An 18215-nucleotide genomic window follows, 5' to 3' on the forward strand; every position below is an offset into this window, starting at 1 on the left:
GTTGATCTGGGGGAACCCTCAATGCAGCGGTTCCCAAACTGGGAACTCACCGTCTCCTCTTTTAGAAATTAATATTAGAAATAATATTTCTAACATTTTATAATTTTTATTTGAATTTAAAAAACATCTCAAAATGTCTGTTTTATGCCCCCGTCTTCTGGATTTTCTAGATTAGTAAATACTTTTAAATGTATAGACAGATTTTTCAATTTAAGACACAGCTCATGACAACAGTCATGACGATGGCAAAAAGAAAGACAGACAGAGCTTGTCAGTCTATTTGCTGGGCATAATATCGCTAAACATTTTATGGTTTGACTTGCAATCTGGACAGACAGGTGCCATCTAGTGGGTTTCATTTTTAGTCCTCCAAAATGTAAGTAAAGTACGCAGGCGAGTATGTGAACAATGCCGCTCATGTTACCGCTGCTTCCGCAAGTGCACGCAAAGTCAGATATATGCATCCAGTATAAAACAGATGCAAAAGCCCTGCATCAAGTGTAAACCAGACCCCGCTGCTTCACGTCAGGCCATATCACACCACCCCAGCATGGACTGTTCTCCTATAACAACAAGCCCCACCATGTTTTATTCTTTACGTATCGTTAAAAGCTGGATGTAACAGTGGAAAGAGACGTGTCCTTTCAAACACACCTCCTAACTTTTTGAAAAGATATACAAGCTCACCCTTCCCACTAGACTGGTAAGTCAGTGTAAGGAATATTCCTTTGGTTTTCAGTCACTTATGTTTATATATATATATATATATATATATATATATATATATATATATATATATATATATATAGGTTGGTCAAGGCTTGGGGTCCATTTCCTTAAATGTTCTTCATAGAGGGTTTTCCTTTCAGAAAAAAATAGAAATTCTTCAGGAAGGTTAGAGTTAGAGCCTGTATCTTCTCTTAACTCATACAAAATCAACCAAAAGTCACCCCATTGCTCTCACTCGTTAAAATTCTTATGTCTGTTGCATGAGGTTCAGTTTAAACAATGCTGTGATTTATGCTATATATATACCGTAAATGAATAGGTAACAGTTAGAAACACTGCGTAATTATTGGTTAGAAAAGTATTTTTGTATGCAGGGTGACAGTTAGATTCTTCTTCTTGCACTCTGTGAAAGGAGGAGTGAGGGGGAGAGACGTCTGGCTAAAAGAAAAGGTAGTGAATTGAGCGCCAGTTCAGAAGGAGGCAATTACAAAGGAGCAGATGTGTACTGTGTGGATGTTGAGGACCTTGGCACACCGAAGAGAGAAAGAGAAGCGGCTGAGCAGTGAGAGAGGCTTTGACATGGAGCAACAGGAGACCTAAACTGAAGCAATAAAACCATACAAACCAAAGCTGAGGGTGAGAGAGGGTGAGAGGAAAGGCAGCAGCAGAAGCAGTAGAGGGAGGGGCAGAAGGGTGTGTTCATATACGCACCACCCTCTTCCATCATAGCAGTGATAGTGAGACCTTCTCTCTCTCTCTCTCTCTCTTTCTCACACACACACACACCATTGAAAAGTTAGAGCAAAGTCTCTCGTCTCCGACACGCTGGTAGCCTCTCACTGCACGCTCCCCTGAGGGCACTGGACCCCCGTTCCCTCCCTCTCTCTTTCAGTCACTGACTCATTCTTTCACTCACTCCCTCACTCATACTCATTCATTCAATCAATCCAAATTCTCAGCAGCTTCACTTGTCAGAGAGGAGGTACAGGAATACAGGAATCTGCTACAGTCTCACCTCAGCCAGCATGTGGATTCTCCTGCTCGGACTCACCTCTGGATTGGTGGCCTCCTCTTGGGCAAGACCTGGTCAAGGTGAGAGAAAAGTGCTTGCTTTAATGATGGTAATGTACTGGGTCTTGATTTATTTTTATTATATTTATGTATTTATTGTTTTTTGTTTTTACTGATTTTTTAATGAAGTCAATTTTACTGCTATGTGCTTTTTTCTGCTTCGTGAAGTGTTTTCGTTGAATGTGCGTGCAAATGTGTGTGGATGTAAGTACTGAATACACGGATGCCGGCAAGGCAGCATGCGTTTCATGTGGCAGACAGAGCAGACAAAGGAGACGGCTGCTGGCTCTCCAGACAGACAGAAAGAGAGAGATATGGGGAGACATAGACAGATAGAGAGAGAGAGAGAGAGAGAGAGAGAGAGTAGACTGGGCAGAGGCACAGACAGACTTGGTGAAAAGGAGGCTGTGCTTTAAATATGTAGGTCTATCTTTTTTTAATCTTTAATATCACATCATTTTATTCTGCCTCTATATTGGCCATTGAAAAGCATGGTTGGATCAGTGCGCTTCTTTCTTTCATAGCTTTTCCAGCTTACAATCAGAACTGAGCTACACAAAGGAAATTGATCAACTGTGCTGCTATTCTTCTGCCTTTCCTTCACTCATTGTTTCTAGCTTGGTCTCTTCTTATCGTGAAGTTAGGGTTTTGAAGTGTGTCATTGCAGAACATCTCAGCTTAGGAAGCTGGTAGTGAAGCTAACAGGTCTAACTGTATGTACATGCCTTTGAATTAGGAAGTGGATAGTGACTATATCTGGTCTAGCTCTGTAGGGTGTGTGTGTGTGTGTGTGTGTGTGCGTGTGTGTGTGCGTGTGTGTGCGTGTGTGTGCGCGCGGTGAGGGAGAAATGGGGAGACTCTTTGGCTGGGTGCCAGTGAGCCACCACTGTGGAGCTGTAAATTTCTGGCACTGGCAAGCAAGAGAAACAGGAGGTGGTTTAGGATGGTGTTTGTAGGTTTAGGGCTTTGTACTGTGCACTGTGTAAAAGTGAAAATGGAAAAGAGTGAGTGCAAAAGAGAGGTAGCTAGAAAGCAACAAGCCAGCAGACAGATCACAACCTCCATGGTGAGCTGAGAAAATGAGATTTGTTGTAAGATACCCCAAGGGTAAAGTGCCCCACTGCTCACCATCCATCACACCCTGAGGCAGCCAGGGTGGCATGAAGCTAATATGACATTGAGAGAGCCAATACAGCCCAACATGGGCTTACAAATTTGTAACAATTTGTTTAGCATAATTTGTGCAAAGTTATAAAGACAAAGAATAGGGTTAGAAGAAGGGTTAGTTCTCTTAAATTTTCTCATCTGAATGATTCCACAAATTCACCCAATTGCAAATTGTACAAATCTGCTACAGTCAAGTCATATGAAAACTTACGGCAATCTTAGCAATCACTATTTTTCATATGCCATCATGCCTTTGAAGAAGCTTTCTGTTGTTAGAATATCAACTTTTTATATGAGTTCATGGTGAGACAGCACAGAAATACACAACCTCAACATACACACTAACTGGGTGTGTGTTACTGGACTTCATGTTGTGGTTGATGTGTAATGTAGTCCTGTTTTTTTTTCTTCTTCTTCTTTTCTTTTCTCGTTAAGGTTGAGTAGACTGCCTACATTTCTCAGTAGCCAAGCCACAGGAAGATGGGCTTTCTCTGTTGCTCTCAGGAACATGCTTGGTTCAGTCTGGCTTTGGAGTTGTACATGACCTTGAGTTTGTATCTTCAAGGACATACTGATGAAACAAACAACTTTGATTGGCTTCACTTGGATTTTTTTTTTCACATATCCTAACATTCTTTGTTACACATGAGAAGAAGTGTAGGGTCAGATTCCCCATCTGTGGTAAGACAGGGTGGTGAAACTGGTCTATCTCTGGTTGTAAGTTCATTCCCATCGACTCTTTCCAGTTCTGGGAATTGAACACATGATGATCTGGTCACAAACAGAAAATAATGTAAATCAATTAACCAATTTCTTCTATTTTGGGCCTTCTGATTGTATTTTGTAATTGTCAATTGTCTAGTAAAAGTATAGTTAGCAATTTGGGCATAAATTGAATGACGTTTCCTGTTTTGAAAGTCAAAACCCAACCAAATACAGCCCTTCCCTCTAGCGCGTCCTCCAAAGTCACATGCTCAAAGCATAGTTTAGAAGCCTTCCTATACTGATTACTTTGACGTCCATATATTACAAATATTATAAGTTTGTAGGATTTTTCAGACCTAAAAATCAGACCCCACCTTTAATCCATTTGAAATTACTTCATTCAACATACATAAATATCACCTGCTCTGTTTCCTGTGGGTTTTTTCCCTAATCTATAACATTAAAGGGGATTTTTTAGTAAGTGTTACCTTTCCATCTTCCTCCCACATTAGATGCAACACGTCAGCTTGTGGGGTTTGAAAAAAAAAAAAAAACATTGTTTTTCCACTTCATAGATACAAATTTCTCACAAATGTGTTGCAAAGGCCTTTATATAGCCACCCGAAGTGTGTGTGTGTGTGTGTGTGTATGTGTGTGTTTACATAAGGTGAATGACCAGCTTTGCTAAACTTTAGCAAACAGCGAGACTGGAGTTCTAGTCACAGGAATGTGTGGATCATTGAACACCCCCCAGACACATTAAAATACACACACACAGCGACACACTTGCAGACCCTCACGCTACCTGAAGTGTCATGTTTCAAGGTGAGGAAGGCCATTTGGTGTCGACTCAAGCCTCACAAAGAGGACTTGTACGTGGCCAAGCGTCACCTGCTGCTTCCTAGCTTTTCCACGTGCTACTGATTTGGCTTCGTATCTTCTTTTAACTTTGATCAGGGACCAGCTGGCAGTAGCACAAGCATGCTTACTGGCATGTCTAGTAGTAGTAAATCAATGATACTGGATTTGTGATATAATCTTGAAGACATTTCTACACCCTTCTAGCAATTACTATTAACCTAATATTCAAAACAATCCAGATAACTGAGGTTTCATACACATATGCTTTGAGAGAGAACAAGCAAAATTGGTTTCAGACTTTTGCTCATTTCAGCATGACACCCACCGCCCCTGCCCCCTGCATCTCATACTCACTGAATCCCATAAGAGGAAGGATGCAAAAAGTTTAACCCCTGACCTCTTCACATAGCTTTATAAATCTTTTTCTCTTTCCCTCACTCATTCTCTCTCCTTCTCCCTGACACTAATCTTGCTTTAAACTGATCTTAAATAGATGAAAAGGCTCTCACATTTCAACTGAACTGTATCTCCTGGACTGCTGTTAAACCTATTAATTACATTTTAAAGCCTTTCTGTGGAGCTCCTGCTCCCTGCTCTCTTTCCCTCCTCTCACTCATTTTAACATACACTCAGCCCTTTGTGGGGTAAAGAAGCTGTGCTCCAAAACAAGCTCAGTGCAGATCTCGAATATGCCTACTATACCACAGTATAATTAAATTAATTTCCAGATCCACAATGCACTATGAAAGGAGCGGATCCAAACAATCCAATGGAAAGGAGCCTTGAAGATTTGTGCATGTTTTGAATGTTGTCAGAAATAGAAAGACATTGAAAATAGTGCAAATGAGCTATTATTTGCATGACTTGATTTATATTTGTTTTAATTCAACTTCCAAATACGGTTAAATAGTTTTAAATAAAGAGGCACTTTAACAGAATATTCTAGCAAGTAAGCAGAGAGTGAAAAAGTGCACTTATTCAAAATTTCGAGCTCTTTAGAGAAGAGTACTTCTTGAGGCCAGTGTCCTTCAACAACAATAGAGGTGTAAAGAATGGCAGGTGGGGGTGAGGGGTGTCCTTCATTTGACTTTGACATGGCTGCATTAGATCTCTGGTTTCACTGCCTGCCTACACTCGTGAGTGGATGTGGATGGATCAGTCTTATAAGAGTAACTGTGACTAAACACCATGTACTGGGGGAAAACAGTACCCAAAGCATTGTGTTGAATTGACATTAAACTTTGCTCAGTATTCATTATATTGATAAATTGGTACAATAATTGTGACAGTAGTACTTATGACAATAATTCACTTATTCAGTTGACACATTATGAGCTAAAAGCATAATTTCAAGTCTAATTTCCTGAAATAAATTAACTCCAGTTTGGAAGATGGGTTTTGCCCTAGGCTTAGACTCAAGTTAAATGTCACCTCAGGATGTTAGAGCAACATTTCATATCTCATATTCTCTGATCACGTCTTTGTTGTTGTTGCTGGTACTGCTTCTCTGTGTGGTTTAATCGGAAACCCACAAGCCAAGTCAGAAATACAAACCCCACCTAGAGCAGCTGGAGGTTCTGGCAACCTCCCTATAGACAACATCACTCAGGCTTTCTTTCTTTTCACATCATTTGTTTACTACCCAAATCCCCTAACTCCATTAAGAGACAATGGTTGCTTTCAAAATCAGCGCTTTTGAACTAGCAGGACTCAACATGCTGTGTAAACCAGCTTGACTACCAATTTTGCATGTAAATGAAGACACCTTGGATGAGTTTTTTCCATCCTGTAATGCTGTCTTTAATCTCTGAAGTGACTCTACAGGCCCAGAAGCTATGCTTTTCCTTCAGGACAGTGTATTCAATAGGTCTGTGTGTGCCACTCCTGGGTTTATTCTGAAAGTGTGCCAGAATAACTCTCTGCCCAACCGTCATTAACAGCCACACTAGCTCCTCTTCCTCTTTGAGTTCCTGATGTGTACTGAGGCAGTATGCTGAGCAATGAAAGTAAACGGCATGGCTGTTGCAATATTTTCATCTCTGACCACAAATGTAAACGAGCTTAGAAGGAGGCTTGTTTGTGCGCATGTCAACTAAATGATAAGCTGGGATATTTCAAATGCTGACACAAGTTTGGAAGACAGCATTCCTAATGTAATGCATTTAAAATGAATAGACCACAGAGTCATGTTCTTCTCAGGTTGGCATGCAACTCATTGCACTGGAAGAGCCATATCTCTGTGTGCTGCTTAAAATCAGTCAAACTTAGTCAGATGGACTGGCCAAGCAGAGACATATTGAACAGGGATTTCTTCACATACAAGAAAATGTAATATATTACATACGTTGAAAATTTATTGGCACCATATTGTAAAATATGCTGTTTTTAATATGTATTATATGTTTTACCCATGACTTAAATTTCACAGTCACAATATACACAGTTCAAATACAAACTCTAAATCTTCTTCCATATAATAAGTTCCACTAATATTAAAAATGTATAATAAATATTTTTCTTGGCCTGTCCAGATACTTGCTGCAACTCCTTCTGTACTTCTAATTCATCATGTAAAATAATAGGATGCACTAGAAGTGCTTTTAAATAAGCTGCTGAATAATGAGAATGGAAGCAATATTGTTAAATTAAGGAACATTTATAGTGATTGCTGGGATAGTTACAATTCAAGCAGAAAAATATTGACAATATACTAGAATCTTATTCATTTATTTAAATGCCTGCCATCTTCTCATTCATATATCGTCCTATTAGTCTTACATTTTATTTGTTTATTTTTGAATTTGTATCTTGATTTTACATTACATTGTATAATATTTGATGGCAACAAATAAAATGCAATCTAGTTCTTCAGTCAGCATTTTCTATCCCCCACATTTTTTTGGGCTTAAAGGCAGGTGCTTATGATAAACGTGGTGATTTAGATGCTGTTATATCATATACCTATAGATGCTATTTAATCGTATACTTATGATTAAATGTGGTGGTCTAGATGCTATTAAAATACCCTGTGTACAATGCTTCTACTGAAGAAAAATCTGGCAAGTGAACTACATACGAGTAATTTTTAATAATCTGAATGGGCTATGCAGGAAATAAACTTAATCACCTGCAAAAACTAACTCTGAATGTGGACTTATTGATGTATCTTTTGAACTCACTGAAGTATCTCTGAATCGCACCACTGACTTGATTTAATATTTTATCAGAAAATGGTGTAAGCAAGCGAATATTTAAGAACTTGATTAAGAGCACTTGATTAAGAGGGGTCCTCCCCTAGGTTGTGTAACTGTTAGAGGATAATGCTAATGAACCACATTAAAACCTAATAGGAAAACTATAATGGGAACCATGGAAATGATCCAGTATATTTTCCTAGTTCCTAGTTAAGAACCTTACAATCTAATGGATGAACATGTAATGAAAACCATGAAACAATGAAAATGAGACTGATAAAGTCACTTCCGTTTATTTAACTAAATACATACATGCTGTTTGTGCATGTCACCATGGTAACCTGGAGTCAACAGCTTGCTGATGAGATCGGTGCAATGAAGATTTCCTGGGTATTTTTGCAACAATACACATGAGATACAGAAGCAGGATGTGAAAACTGCACTCAGCGTAGAAACAGAGAAGTGGCCTGTGAACTATGCAACACACTTGCTCATAGAAATGAAAATTGATTTGTGCTTTCCTAGTTGCTATGGTGACTGGAAGCTGGGAGGTTTGGTGTCTCTTCAGAATCAGAGCTAATTATGAGAAACAGTTTATCTGGAGATATGATATCTGGTTGTCTAACTTGAGAAAGATAATATAAGGGAGAATGATAAAGAAAATAAGAAATAAAGGTCCAGCAGAACTGGTAGCAGATTCTATTTGTTTTGAACTTACAATGGCATTTAAGTTCAAACTTTTTTTGTTTATTAATGGATAATCAAATAAAGTCTAGTTTTTCGTAGCTGACATTATTGTGAAATTTAAACAATAACTGTAGGATACACTATATACAGTATAATTAGAAAAAACCCTTTTGTACCTTCAGTATGTGTTTTTGCCTTGATTGCATGTACATTTTATGTGAAAGATGCATATTATAGGTACATAAAATGTACCCTTGATAGTGCCACTCCAGCAACAAGGAAAGGTACATTTTGTACCTTTAATTTAGAGTGGATGATGATGATGATGATGATGATGATGATGTAATATTACTGCAAATGTTAGCATTGTTTTTTTTTTCACTGGAAGTTATATTAGAAAGTTACACAAAATGATGGAGCAGGTCACATATTTGTTGGTCAGAGGTCTGGTTCTCAAAGCCTAGAAGTAATGAGGGAGTGTGTGACCATGGTGACCAAGCCACACTGCACTCTTAAAAATGAAAATCTCAAATCCATATTCATGGTCACCCTCCCACAGTCAATATGGAGTGAAATGAGATTTGAATTTTCTCCCCTGATGTTTCTTAATGCTGTTTTCTACACACTGCTCTGGATGCTGTTATGATGAATGCTGTTATGTGTGCTTTGTGTCTGACAGCGTCTGCATGTCTGTCTCTCTCTTTGTGCATTCATTATTTTAAAGAGATTTTAATCTGATTTGCATTTTGCTGAGAATAATTCAGTTTGACTGTTGCAATATGTCTGAAGTATAGCCAATGGAGCCACAACAGTGACTCTCGCGCTGAGTCTCGGGAAACAATCTACAGTGTTTCTTTGCTCAAATACAGCTTTGCTCAGCTCATGAGAGGTGTGATAATTAGGCATTGAGCTGAATCAAGGGTGTTACTCTGAAAAAATATTCAGTGTAAAGAGAAAAGAAAGAAAAGAGCAGTGAACACAGGTATACAAGCATCATAGCAGCAAATTCCCCAGTACTGAATTAATCTCTAGAGTGTTGTACCAACTCTTCTGGGTGTGATTTGTGTTTGGACTTTATATGTAATGTGTGAGTGTGTGTGTGTGTGTGTGTGTGTGTCTGTGTGTCTGTGTGTGTGTGTGTGTGTGTGGTGCGTGGTGCGTGCATGGTGTGTGTGTATGTGTGGGGTTTGTGCGTATGTGTGTGTGGTGTGTGGTGTGTGGTGTGTGGTGGTGACTCCCTCGTGTGGGTGTGTGTGTGTGTGTGTGGGTGTGTGGGTGGGTGTGTGGGTGTATGTTCATTTTAACTTGAACTTGAACTTGAAAGCACATATATGCTGTTCCCTACTTGACAGTATGTTCATGTCTTTCCACAGCAAAGATAGACTTACAGGATAGAATTACTGAAAACGAGTGACAAACAAACGGAACATTTAAATGCCATTCATCAGCTTTTCTCAGCTTTTGCTCTTATTTCTCAGCTTTTTTGATGATGAGAGTAAACAACAGTACTGCATCTCTGTCTCCCTCTCTCCCTTTCTCTCCCTTTCTCTCCCTTTCTCTCCCTCTCTCTCCCTCTCTCTCCCTCTCTCTCTCGCTCTCTCTCGCTCTCTCTACTCAGATGTGAAGATACGAGGCTGCAGTTACATGGGAGTATTCCATATTCAGGGCAATGAGCGATACTCTTTGGACTTTGAGGAGGCCCAGAAACTATGTGAAGAGTTGGGAACAACCTTGGCCAGTAATGACCAGGTGACTGTTGCCCATAACGTGGGCTTGGAGAGCTGCAGGTGAAAATTCTATCCATCTTTATATGCTCGTGCTCACAGGATTTCAGCTGAATTAATAAGAAAAGTTGAAAAAGAATCCTTAAATGCCTGTTTTGAGATGATTTTTGGGGGAATCCCGAGTGCCACAATGGTCAGAGGTCAAATCCAGACATTTTTCTCTTCCCTGTCGATCAGTATAACACTAATAACACTAGACAATCACAGGTAGCTCATGTATACAGAATAGAGTAGTTAGTCCTTACCTCCAAGCGTATTCAGCTATCATATAATTGCACATGAGCCACAATTTAAACAGATGCACTGAGTTGCTTCTTGTGTCATGGAGGCAGCATGTGTTAGCCTCTGCCCTCTAAAGTTCATAAAAAAATAGCATTCAATTTCAGTAGCACAGGTTGGACCACAAATGCCTTAAATACGTAATATAAATTATGTTTGCCTTAATATTCACCTGAATGTGGATCTGTGCAGCCTATTCTGTGGTCTTAGAAAAAAAGTAGATAGTAACAATCCCTAGTATGTCCTACCTTTTCCAAGTATTTTCTATTCTTTTTTTCTTTTTCTTTTTATTCTGTTCCAATACAACTAGCCAATAAATACAACAAACTTACTGAAGTATTTGGGATTCTTCTGTTTAATCACCATCATTGTAACAGCAGAGGAACAACTGGAATTCAGTCTTATTAATTGATTGCAAGTTCAGTAAACATGCTATAAATACAGCTGATAGTGATGAAGCGGCACTGGAATTTGTGAACAGGTACGGCTGGATCAGCAGTGGAAACATCACCATTTCTCGACATGTGCCCAACGCCTTGTGTGCAGCGAACATGACGGGTGTTATCACTTTGGTACCCGAAGAGGATTCCCTCTATGATGCCTACTGCTATGATCACACAGGTAGCTATAATGTAGAAGAAAAAGGAATTATCTGGGATTGGAATGCTATAATTTAATATTTTTCTAACTATATACCTACACAGATTGAGCTGTAAGATATAGCTGTAGTGATACATATAGCTCTAGTGATTGGGATGTAGTCTGAGAAGAGCGTTCGCTTTGGTATATTGTAGATAAACAGATTGAGTCTTTCTGATTTCATTGTGAACAGAATAAAGGTAAATAATTCAGGACTTGTGGTACTTCTTTACAAAATGCAACTCTGTCTCCCAAAACAGATATGCCTGTCAAAAACTGCACATTTGAAATAAAATATCTGGGGACTGATCCTGCACTTCCTGAGACCACTGGTGAGAACACATTATTATTATTATTATTATTATTATTATTATTATTAACTGTCTAAAAATAAAAATGAAGATAACATTAGGCTAGGACACTCACACTACTATTACTCTGAAACTGCTTATAGAATTGTCTTCTAATGTAAGCATCAGAAAAAAAATTCAGAAATTCATTCTATCATCATCTAACCACGTGGTTCTGACTCTTCCTCATGTCACACAAGCCTGTGAGAATGCACCAGCATGACAGTGTATTATAAGGAAATCTGAAATAGTAGTCATTAACTTTATGTGCTACTGTTATTGATAATGAAATAACAAATAAGAGTGAAGTTCTAAACACATACTGATAAACACTAAAAACTGATACTGGCTTGTACATTTCCTCATTCCATTGTACCCCTATTTCAGAGGACACTGGAAGTGAAAATTTGAACCACGCCAACATTTCAAATGACCTTCCTATTACGGAGGTTCCAGTGGCATCAGACACTCCAGACAGCTCTCATGATGATGATATGTCAGGAGAGGTGCTGGATCAGACCACACAGCCTCCCACGACGACTGCTGAACCTTCTGGAGAAGATGATTTTCTGAACACTATGAGTCCTGATCATCTTCATCCAGGAGAAGTGGAGGAAGTTGCAGAGAAGCCTAGCCAAGACGGCAATGGCACAGGTATGGAAGAGGCCACCAGAAGTGATCCAGACACTGGAGACTCAAAGGACAAAACAGAGGACCATGACACAGATACAGACGACACACCTGAGAGTACACCTGGTAAGGAGCAAGAGCCAAAAAGATTTCTCCAGCATGAAACTTGGCACAATTTTTTTTCTTGGCTCTATTTTTTTTTAACCTTACCTTTAAGCAGTTTTAAAATGACTGGTCTATATATCAGTGCTCGATTCTGATTGATCAGAAGGATTACTTTCTATAACAGCAGCTCTGACAGTACTTCTGGATACAAGATCTATAGTAATGCACTCATTTTAATATGTTATCAATTCTACTGTAACTATGTACATAGGGACTTGTAAGGTGGATGCTCCACATCAGCAAACTGTAAAAAAAAAAAAAAAAAAAAAAAATGCATGTATAAATGCTTTTTGATATGGTGACGTTTTCTCGGAGGACACTTTTATTTAGCATTTTTGCAAGGAGTCTCCAGCATCAGTGCTATGAAACAGTCAGAGGTAAAGCTGTAATACGTTTTCCATCAGGAAAGCCTTCAAGGCTTTGTGTTTCGATGTTTCTTGGTAGTATGACGAGCTGCATGTTTTTTCTTATTAACTATTTATAGTTATAGTATAACTGTTATGTTATAAAAAATAACAGGAATTATTCCTCATGTATTCTACAATATATATAGAATCTACAACAGAAGATGTTTCATGTAAAATACAAAGAAATGGCCTGACTCAATATACACTCGTAAGAACAAAGGTTAAATCTAGTACCCTAAAAGGCACCCTTAAATGTCCCTATTGTAGAAACCTAAAACAGAGTGTTTCCCATTCACAGAAGGTTTTAGGTAGAACCTCTTTAGAAGGCTAAAACTATTAACACTTGAGAAACCTTTTTTTTTTTTCCAAGGGTTAAAACACAGGGCCACCACAAATTCCTGCTCACTGACTGAAATTCCCAGCAACAGATCATTCAGTGTGATAAAGGGTTTTCTGTAGGGGATTCAGTGTCTTTTAAGATTATACAGGACCATGCTTTCACTTTTATTATGGCATCCCATTCATTATGATATTAACGTTACTTCATAAAATGTCTGTTCATGATGCTGTTATACGTACAAAGACACAATGACACTTATCACAACAACGTCATAATTGACATACACACATTTTAGATTCAACCTTTATTCAATGAGTAACTTCTGTTGTAGCCTACTTTATGATTTGTTGCTTCTGTTGCTATATACTAATAAAATGAAAGGGTAAATGAAACAGCAAATACTCTTTAGTGTATTCGACTTCCATGTCGTTGAAGTGCATTATACATTTTTTTCTCCTTGCTAGCTGGTGGAAGCATTTTAAACACATGGCCTACCTTTTAGTGCAGTGCAAAGCCCCCTCTGCTGTTAGAGAGTTAAAGTTTCTCATTCTGTAACAGGTGTCTGTTCACATTCAACAAAGCTTGCTGCTTACTTGCAATTGCCCCCTGCTGTTCAGTGACAACAAATGCAAGCGTTTTTTCCCTTTTGAATCCATGTGTAAGGTTACTAATTTACTAATTTCTTATATGCAAATATATATATTTCTGTGTATACACTCTTAGAAAAAAAAATGCTTCTATCTAGCACCCTGAAGGGCTCATCATTTTGTCCACCCCCTTGTTCCCCTCCTGTGAATACAGATAAGAACAGAAAGAAGTTGGACATGGCTTCATCACCAGAGGATACTGCCAGCAGTAACAGTAGTAAAGGTTCACACACTCATATTCTCATATACCTGGTTAATCCATATTCAGTCCTTGGACACTCTAAAATCACAAACATGAAATGTAAGTGATCCAAGGATCCTTCCCATTTTAGGCACTGTGATCAGTCAAAATTCATCGGTCATGCCGTTACTGCGTAATCTAATATTGGTCATGAAACACTAACGCAAATACGTTCGAGGCGCTCTTGAATTCTCAAATCTGATTGGTCAGAAGATGTTGATTAATTTTCTATAACAGCAGCTCTGACAGTAGTAGCCGGTGTAATTTAAATCAAAGGTTTATATCAATGCACTCATTCTAATACACTATCTTTCTATAGTAACAACTCATTCAATATAGAGGAACTTGTGTACTGGCTGCTCGACATAATCTAAAAGTGATAACAAACAGATTAAAAACTGCCTTGTTAATTAAAAATGAAACCTATACAGAGTTTTTTGTTAGGAGATGTAACGTTTATGGAACGTCCAGTGTCGGCACTTTGTTACAGTCAAGTTTTCTGCCACAGGAAAGACTTCAGGTGTTTTCTGGTTTCTCAGTAACATAAAAAGCTGCACTTTTTTCTTATTAACTTTGAGCGAGAGAAAATGAGAGGCTGCTAGGGAAACATTGTTTATATCTGTTATAGCAGGAGTGAGAACGTGTTTTGTGGATGTTCCACAACATTAAATGTAATGATAAACTCAAAATAGTATGACGTGTCATCTTTAATTAATAAAAAATTTGTAATCGTTGATAATTTGATATCTTAAGAGGAATAAAACACTTTGGGAGTTCTGTTTGTGTAGGGCTGCATCACACCACCCCATCATCAACTATTCTCCTAAAAGAGCATATGTGCATTTTATTTCTTACTTTCTAAATTCTATAAAATGACGTAAATGTGTTCTGTCTTTTCTGCAGATTGGTTGGTCATCTTGGTTGTAGTTTTGGCCATCGCTGCTATTATTCTTGTGGCTGCTCTTGTGGTAACAAGGAACAGGTAAACCTCACTGATAGGTCTTTCTTCCTTCTTACACTAACATAATGAAAGTGTTCTTAGTTTTTCACCATTATAAACAATGTCCTTAAGCAGTATGCTTTTGATGAAGCATTGTCAATGGTTATTTGACATAATGCAGTGAACCATGGACCAGATAGTGCCCTTATAGCAGCAGCACTATACTACTGGGAGAAGCTTATGGTCTGCATGGTTTTAGCACAACTAATCTAGTATAAATCCACAGTGCACAATGTGAATCAGATAAAACAGAGGCAATAGGGCATGAAGCATGCAGAACAGTGGACCCCCAAAACCACATGGTCCCAGCATATAAATGTGTGTTTGGTGTATTGCCATAGGTGGTGTGGAAGGAGCCAGACTCTGATGATCAGCTCCAAGGGCCCCAGTGATGGCAATGGGACAGCAGCATCAGCGGCCAGCCCCCAGGCTCAGGAGAGAGAGCAGGAGATGGTGACACTCATGAACAAAGAGAAGATCCAGGAGAATGGCAACACGGAGGAGTTTACTGTGATCACTCTGGAAGAATCACCAGAGAAAAACCAGCAAGCATGAAAGACAGAATGAGATGGGGTGAGGATGAGGGGTGGAAGCGTTGGGGGAGAGAGAGAGAGAGAGAGAGAGAGAGATGGGTCGTGGCTTAAGTTTTGACCAGACAGAGAGAAGCTGTTAGACACTTTGGGAACCAGACAGACACTCAGATACTGCTGGTGACATAAAGTGTAACATCTCTAAGGATGGTACAAAGTTTGGTCTTTTTATATGAAAAATTTCCATTTCCTTGATGGTAAAGAATATTCTATAATTGTCCTGCGGCTTCAAAACAAACACAAAGTGTTACATTTTGGACAAACGATGAAAGATATCTCTACATGCCATGGAGACATCCTAAATTTAAACCTCAATCTGGGTTCTTAATGCTTTTCTAGTTTCATTTTGCCTTTCACAGTGAGAGAGCCTGATGGTTAATCTAGCACAAATCAGAATGTTCCTTTGGACTGATTTTAGCTTTTTTTCCCCAAAAATAGGGCTAATCAACAACGCAGACTCCACACTACGATAAATAATGTTAAGGCTAAAACTAAAGCTGGCAGAAACCAAATTTCTGGATAAAATAGTTACAAAGAGATGTTGATACTGCTCACCAGCTCATGTCTCCTAACCTCCCCATCTCAAGCCCGTTACTACTGAGGTCTCTTATCACAGTTAAGACGCATTTATCATCTCCTAGTGTCAGTAATTAGATGTAAAAGATCTAAAAACCTTTTCACAGTTATAATGAATATTTATTTAAACCGGATTTGTGTGGGAAAGCGGTTAAACTTTAATTTAATATTGTGGTGTGCAGTGTGCTCATGGCAGGTGATAGGATGAGGGAGGCAGAGAAAGACGTAAGGTTTAAATAAGGGCTTTTAAAGTCCATGCACAAAGCCATCATAGTGCTACAATTTCCGCTTCAGTGGGTACGAGATGAAACAAGAAAGGACAAATAAAGTGAAATGAAGAGGCAGAGATGCTGATACGTGTTGTAGAGTCTTAAAAATGTCTCTTCTGACTTTTTTTTTTAGCTTTGTGTAAATTTGACATTTTTTTTCCCCTGTGAATGACATATGTGTGTTTGTTTGTTTGCTTGTTGTTGGTTGGTTGGTTGATTGTTTTTTTTTCCCCCACTTAATTTATCCTTTTGTATATACCACTATGCTTGTTTACTATTGTGTTTAACATGAGATTGGAATAGTCAGACCATCATATCCATTTCTTTAGTCAGTGTAAGTGAAAACCTTTTGCACCCTTACTGATGATGTAATATGACACTGTAACTTGATACCGATGTTTTAATATTTTTAATCTCCAAAAGTCTATCAAAGAACATGTTGGAACAAGAAAAGCTATTGAAAAATTATATATCATTATTCTATTCATCTGACCATGCATATGCAATTTACATATATTTACTCTAACGACAGTTGGGCTATAAAATTGCCAATAATACAGTGTACCAACATCACCAACAATGCAGTTATTTATTTTAAGATGGAAAAAAGTGCTTCAATGATGTCTCTTAATGTTCATACTTTGCTTGAAAAGCTTGAAACATATGTACATATTAGCATACATAAGCTTTCTCCTCATATATACATTTCAGTTTCATATTTCTGCTTTTTTCTCTTTTGTCTTTTTACGATGGCATCTACTCTTGAACGTGTTTTGTTTAAGAAAGATTAGCATATGCAGTAGTGGTAGGAGTGTGTACATTGATCAAATAACAAATTATTGTTAATTGAAAAATAATTTTGTGAAGTCCAGGATGAAATAAAAAGTGTATAGATGTCTTTTCTTGCATCATTCGTGGTTGATATTGAACTGCAGGAGCGATTGTTAAGAGCACTATGTATTTGAGAAAGGCGCAGAAGGGGCAGGTGGGGGGTGCACGTGGTGAAGTGTGGTGTGTTTCTTTGGAGCAGGTGGGAGTGCAGTTGCCATGGCATCCAAGTCATGACGGAAGAGGCTATTATTTCTCCACCCAGCATAGAGACATTGGGAAGATGGAAGCCATTTTGAGAAAATAGAGTTTTTCTGGTTATGGTTTTTGTTCTTCAGGATTTAACTTGTAAAAATCAGGCATGCAATTGTAAATAACCTGACCGTTCGGAAATTAGATAGACCGACATCAACCATTTAAAAAAATCTCTTTTTTCCTGTTAGTGCAAGTTAGTTAATTTCTTGGCCTACACTGAGAAAATGGAAATGGTGTTTAACCACGTTGTTAGTAGAGGACATTGAGGAAACTATATATACAGTATATACACTTTATGGTCAAAGGTTTGTGGACACCTGGCCATCACACCCATATGTGGGCCTTCCCCCTAAACTGCTGCCTTGCTTCATTACCTGCATTACCTATATTAAGTACATTAATATTTACATATAATTTTACAAATAAATGACACTTTCTGGGCCAAAAATTCACAAACTCCATATGGACCTATGGACTAATCAATATAGAGTACATGAGTCTAAATTTGGAATATTACAATGAAATGAAAACTATGTGAAAGATGACTGTAACCTGATAATGTGTAAAATACTAGCTTACTTGGTGTAAAAAAAATAAAAATAAAAATTTACGCCAAATGCCTCATGGCTGTGAAACTGTCTGAAATGTTCAGAGATAATTTTCAGTTTCCTGTTCAATTATTTTTGTGATACGTCATGAACCTCTAACTCAGGTTGTAGGCTAAATGAAGGAAACCCCCAAATGCTCCTACTGTTATCCTCTACAGCACAACTTCCCAACCCTGGTCCTGGAGTACCCCCC

The 18215-nt window shown here is 38.4% G+C and overlaps 1 protein-coding gene across 1 annotated transcript; it reads left to right on the forward strand.

The window, feature by feature from the left end:
- The first annotated feature begins 1428 nt into the window (after window positions 1-1428).
- On the forward strand, window positions 1429-17229 carry cd44b (CD44 molecule (Indian blood group) b). The gene is made up of 8 exons (XM_026919383.3): window positions 1429-1821; window positions 10033-10201; window positions 10959-11098; window positions 11377-11448; window positions 11854-12222; window positions 13810-13878; window positions 14800-14878; window positions 15238-17229. Exons 1-8 carry the CDS (start codon window positions 1755-1757, stop codon window positions 15449-15451), a joined length of 1179 nt encoding a protein of 392 aa, XP_026775184.3. The 5' UTR covers window positions 1429-1754; the 3' UTR covers window positions 15452-17229.
- The last annotated feature ends 986 nt before the right edge of the window (window positions 17230-18215 follow it).

Source organism: Pangasianodon hypophthalmus, chromosome 9, assembly GCF_027358585.1.
Source record: "Pangasianodon hypophthalmus isolate fPanHyp1 chromosome 9, fPanHyp1.pri, whole genome shotgun sequence".
Classification (NCBI taxonomy): Eukaryota; Metazoa; Chordata; class Actinopteri; order Siluriformes; family Pangasiidae; genus Pangasianodon; species Pangasianodon hypophthalmus.

Coding starts and splice junctions, on each gene's coding strand:
- cd44b (XM_026919383.3), top strand. CDS start 1,755: ATGTGGATTCTCCTGCTCGGACTCACCTCTGGATTGGTGGCCTCCTCT. Junction 11,449..11,853: donor TGCACTTCCTGAGACCACTG/GTGAGAACACAT, acceptor CCCCTATTTCAG/AGGACACTGGAAGTGAAAAT. Junction 13,879..14,799: donor CAGCAGTAACAGTAGTAAAG/GTTCACACACTC, acceptor TCTTTTCTGCAG/ATTGGTTGGTCATCTTGGTT.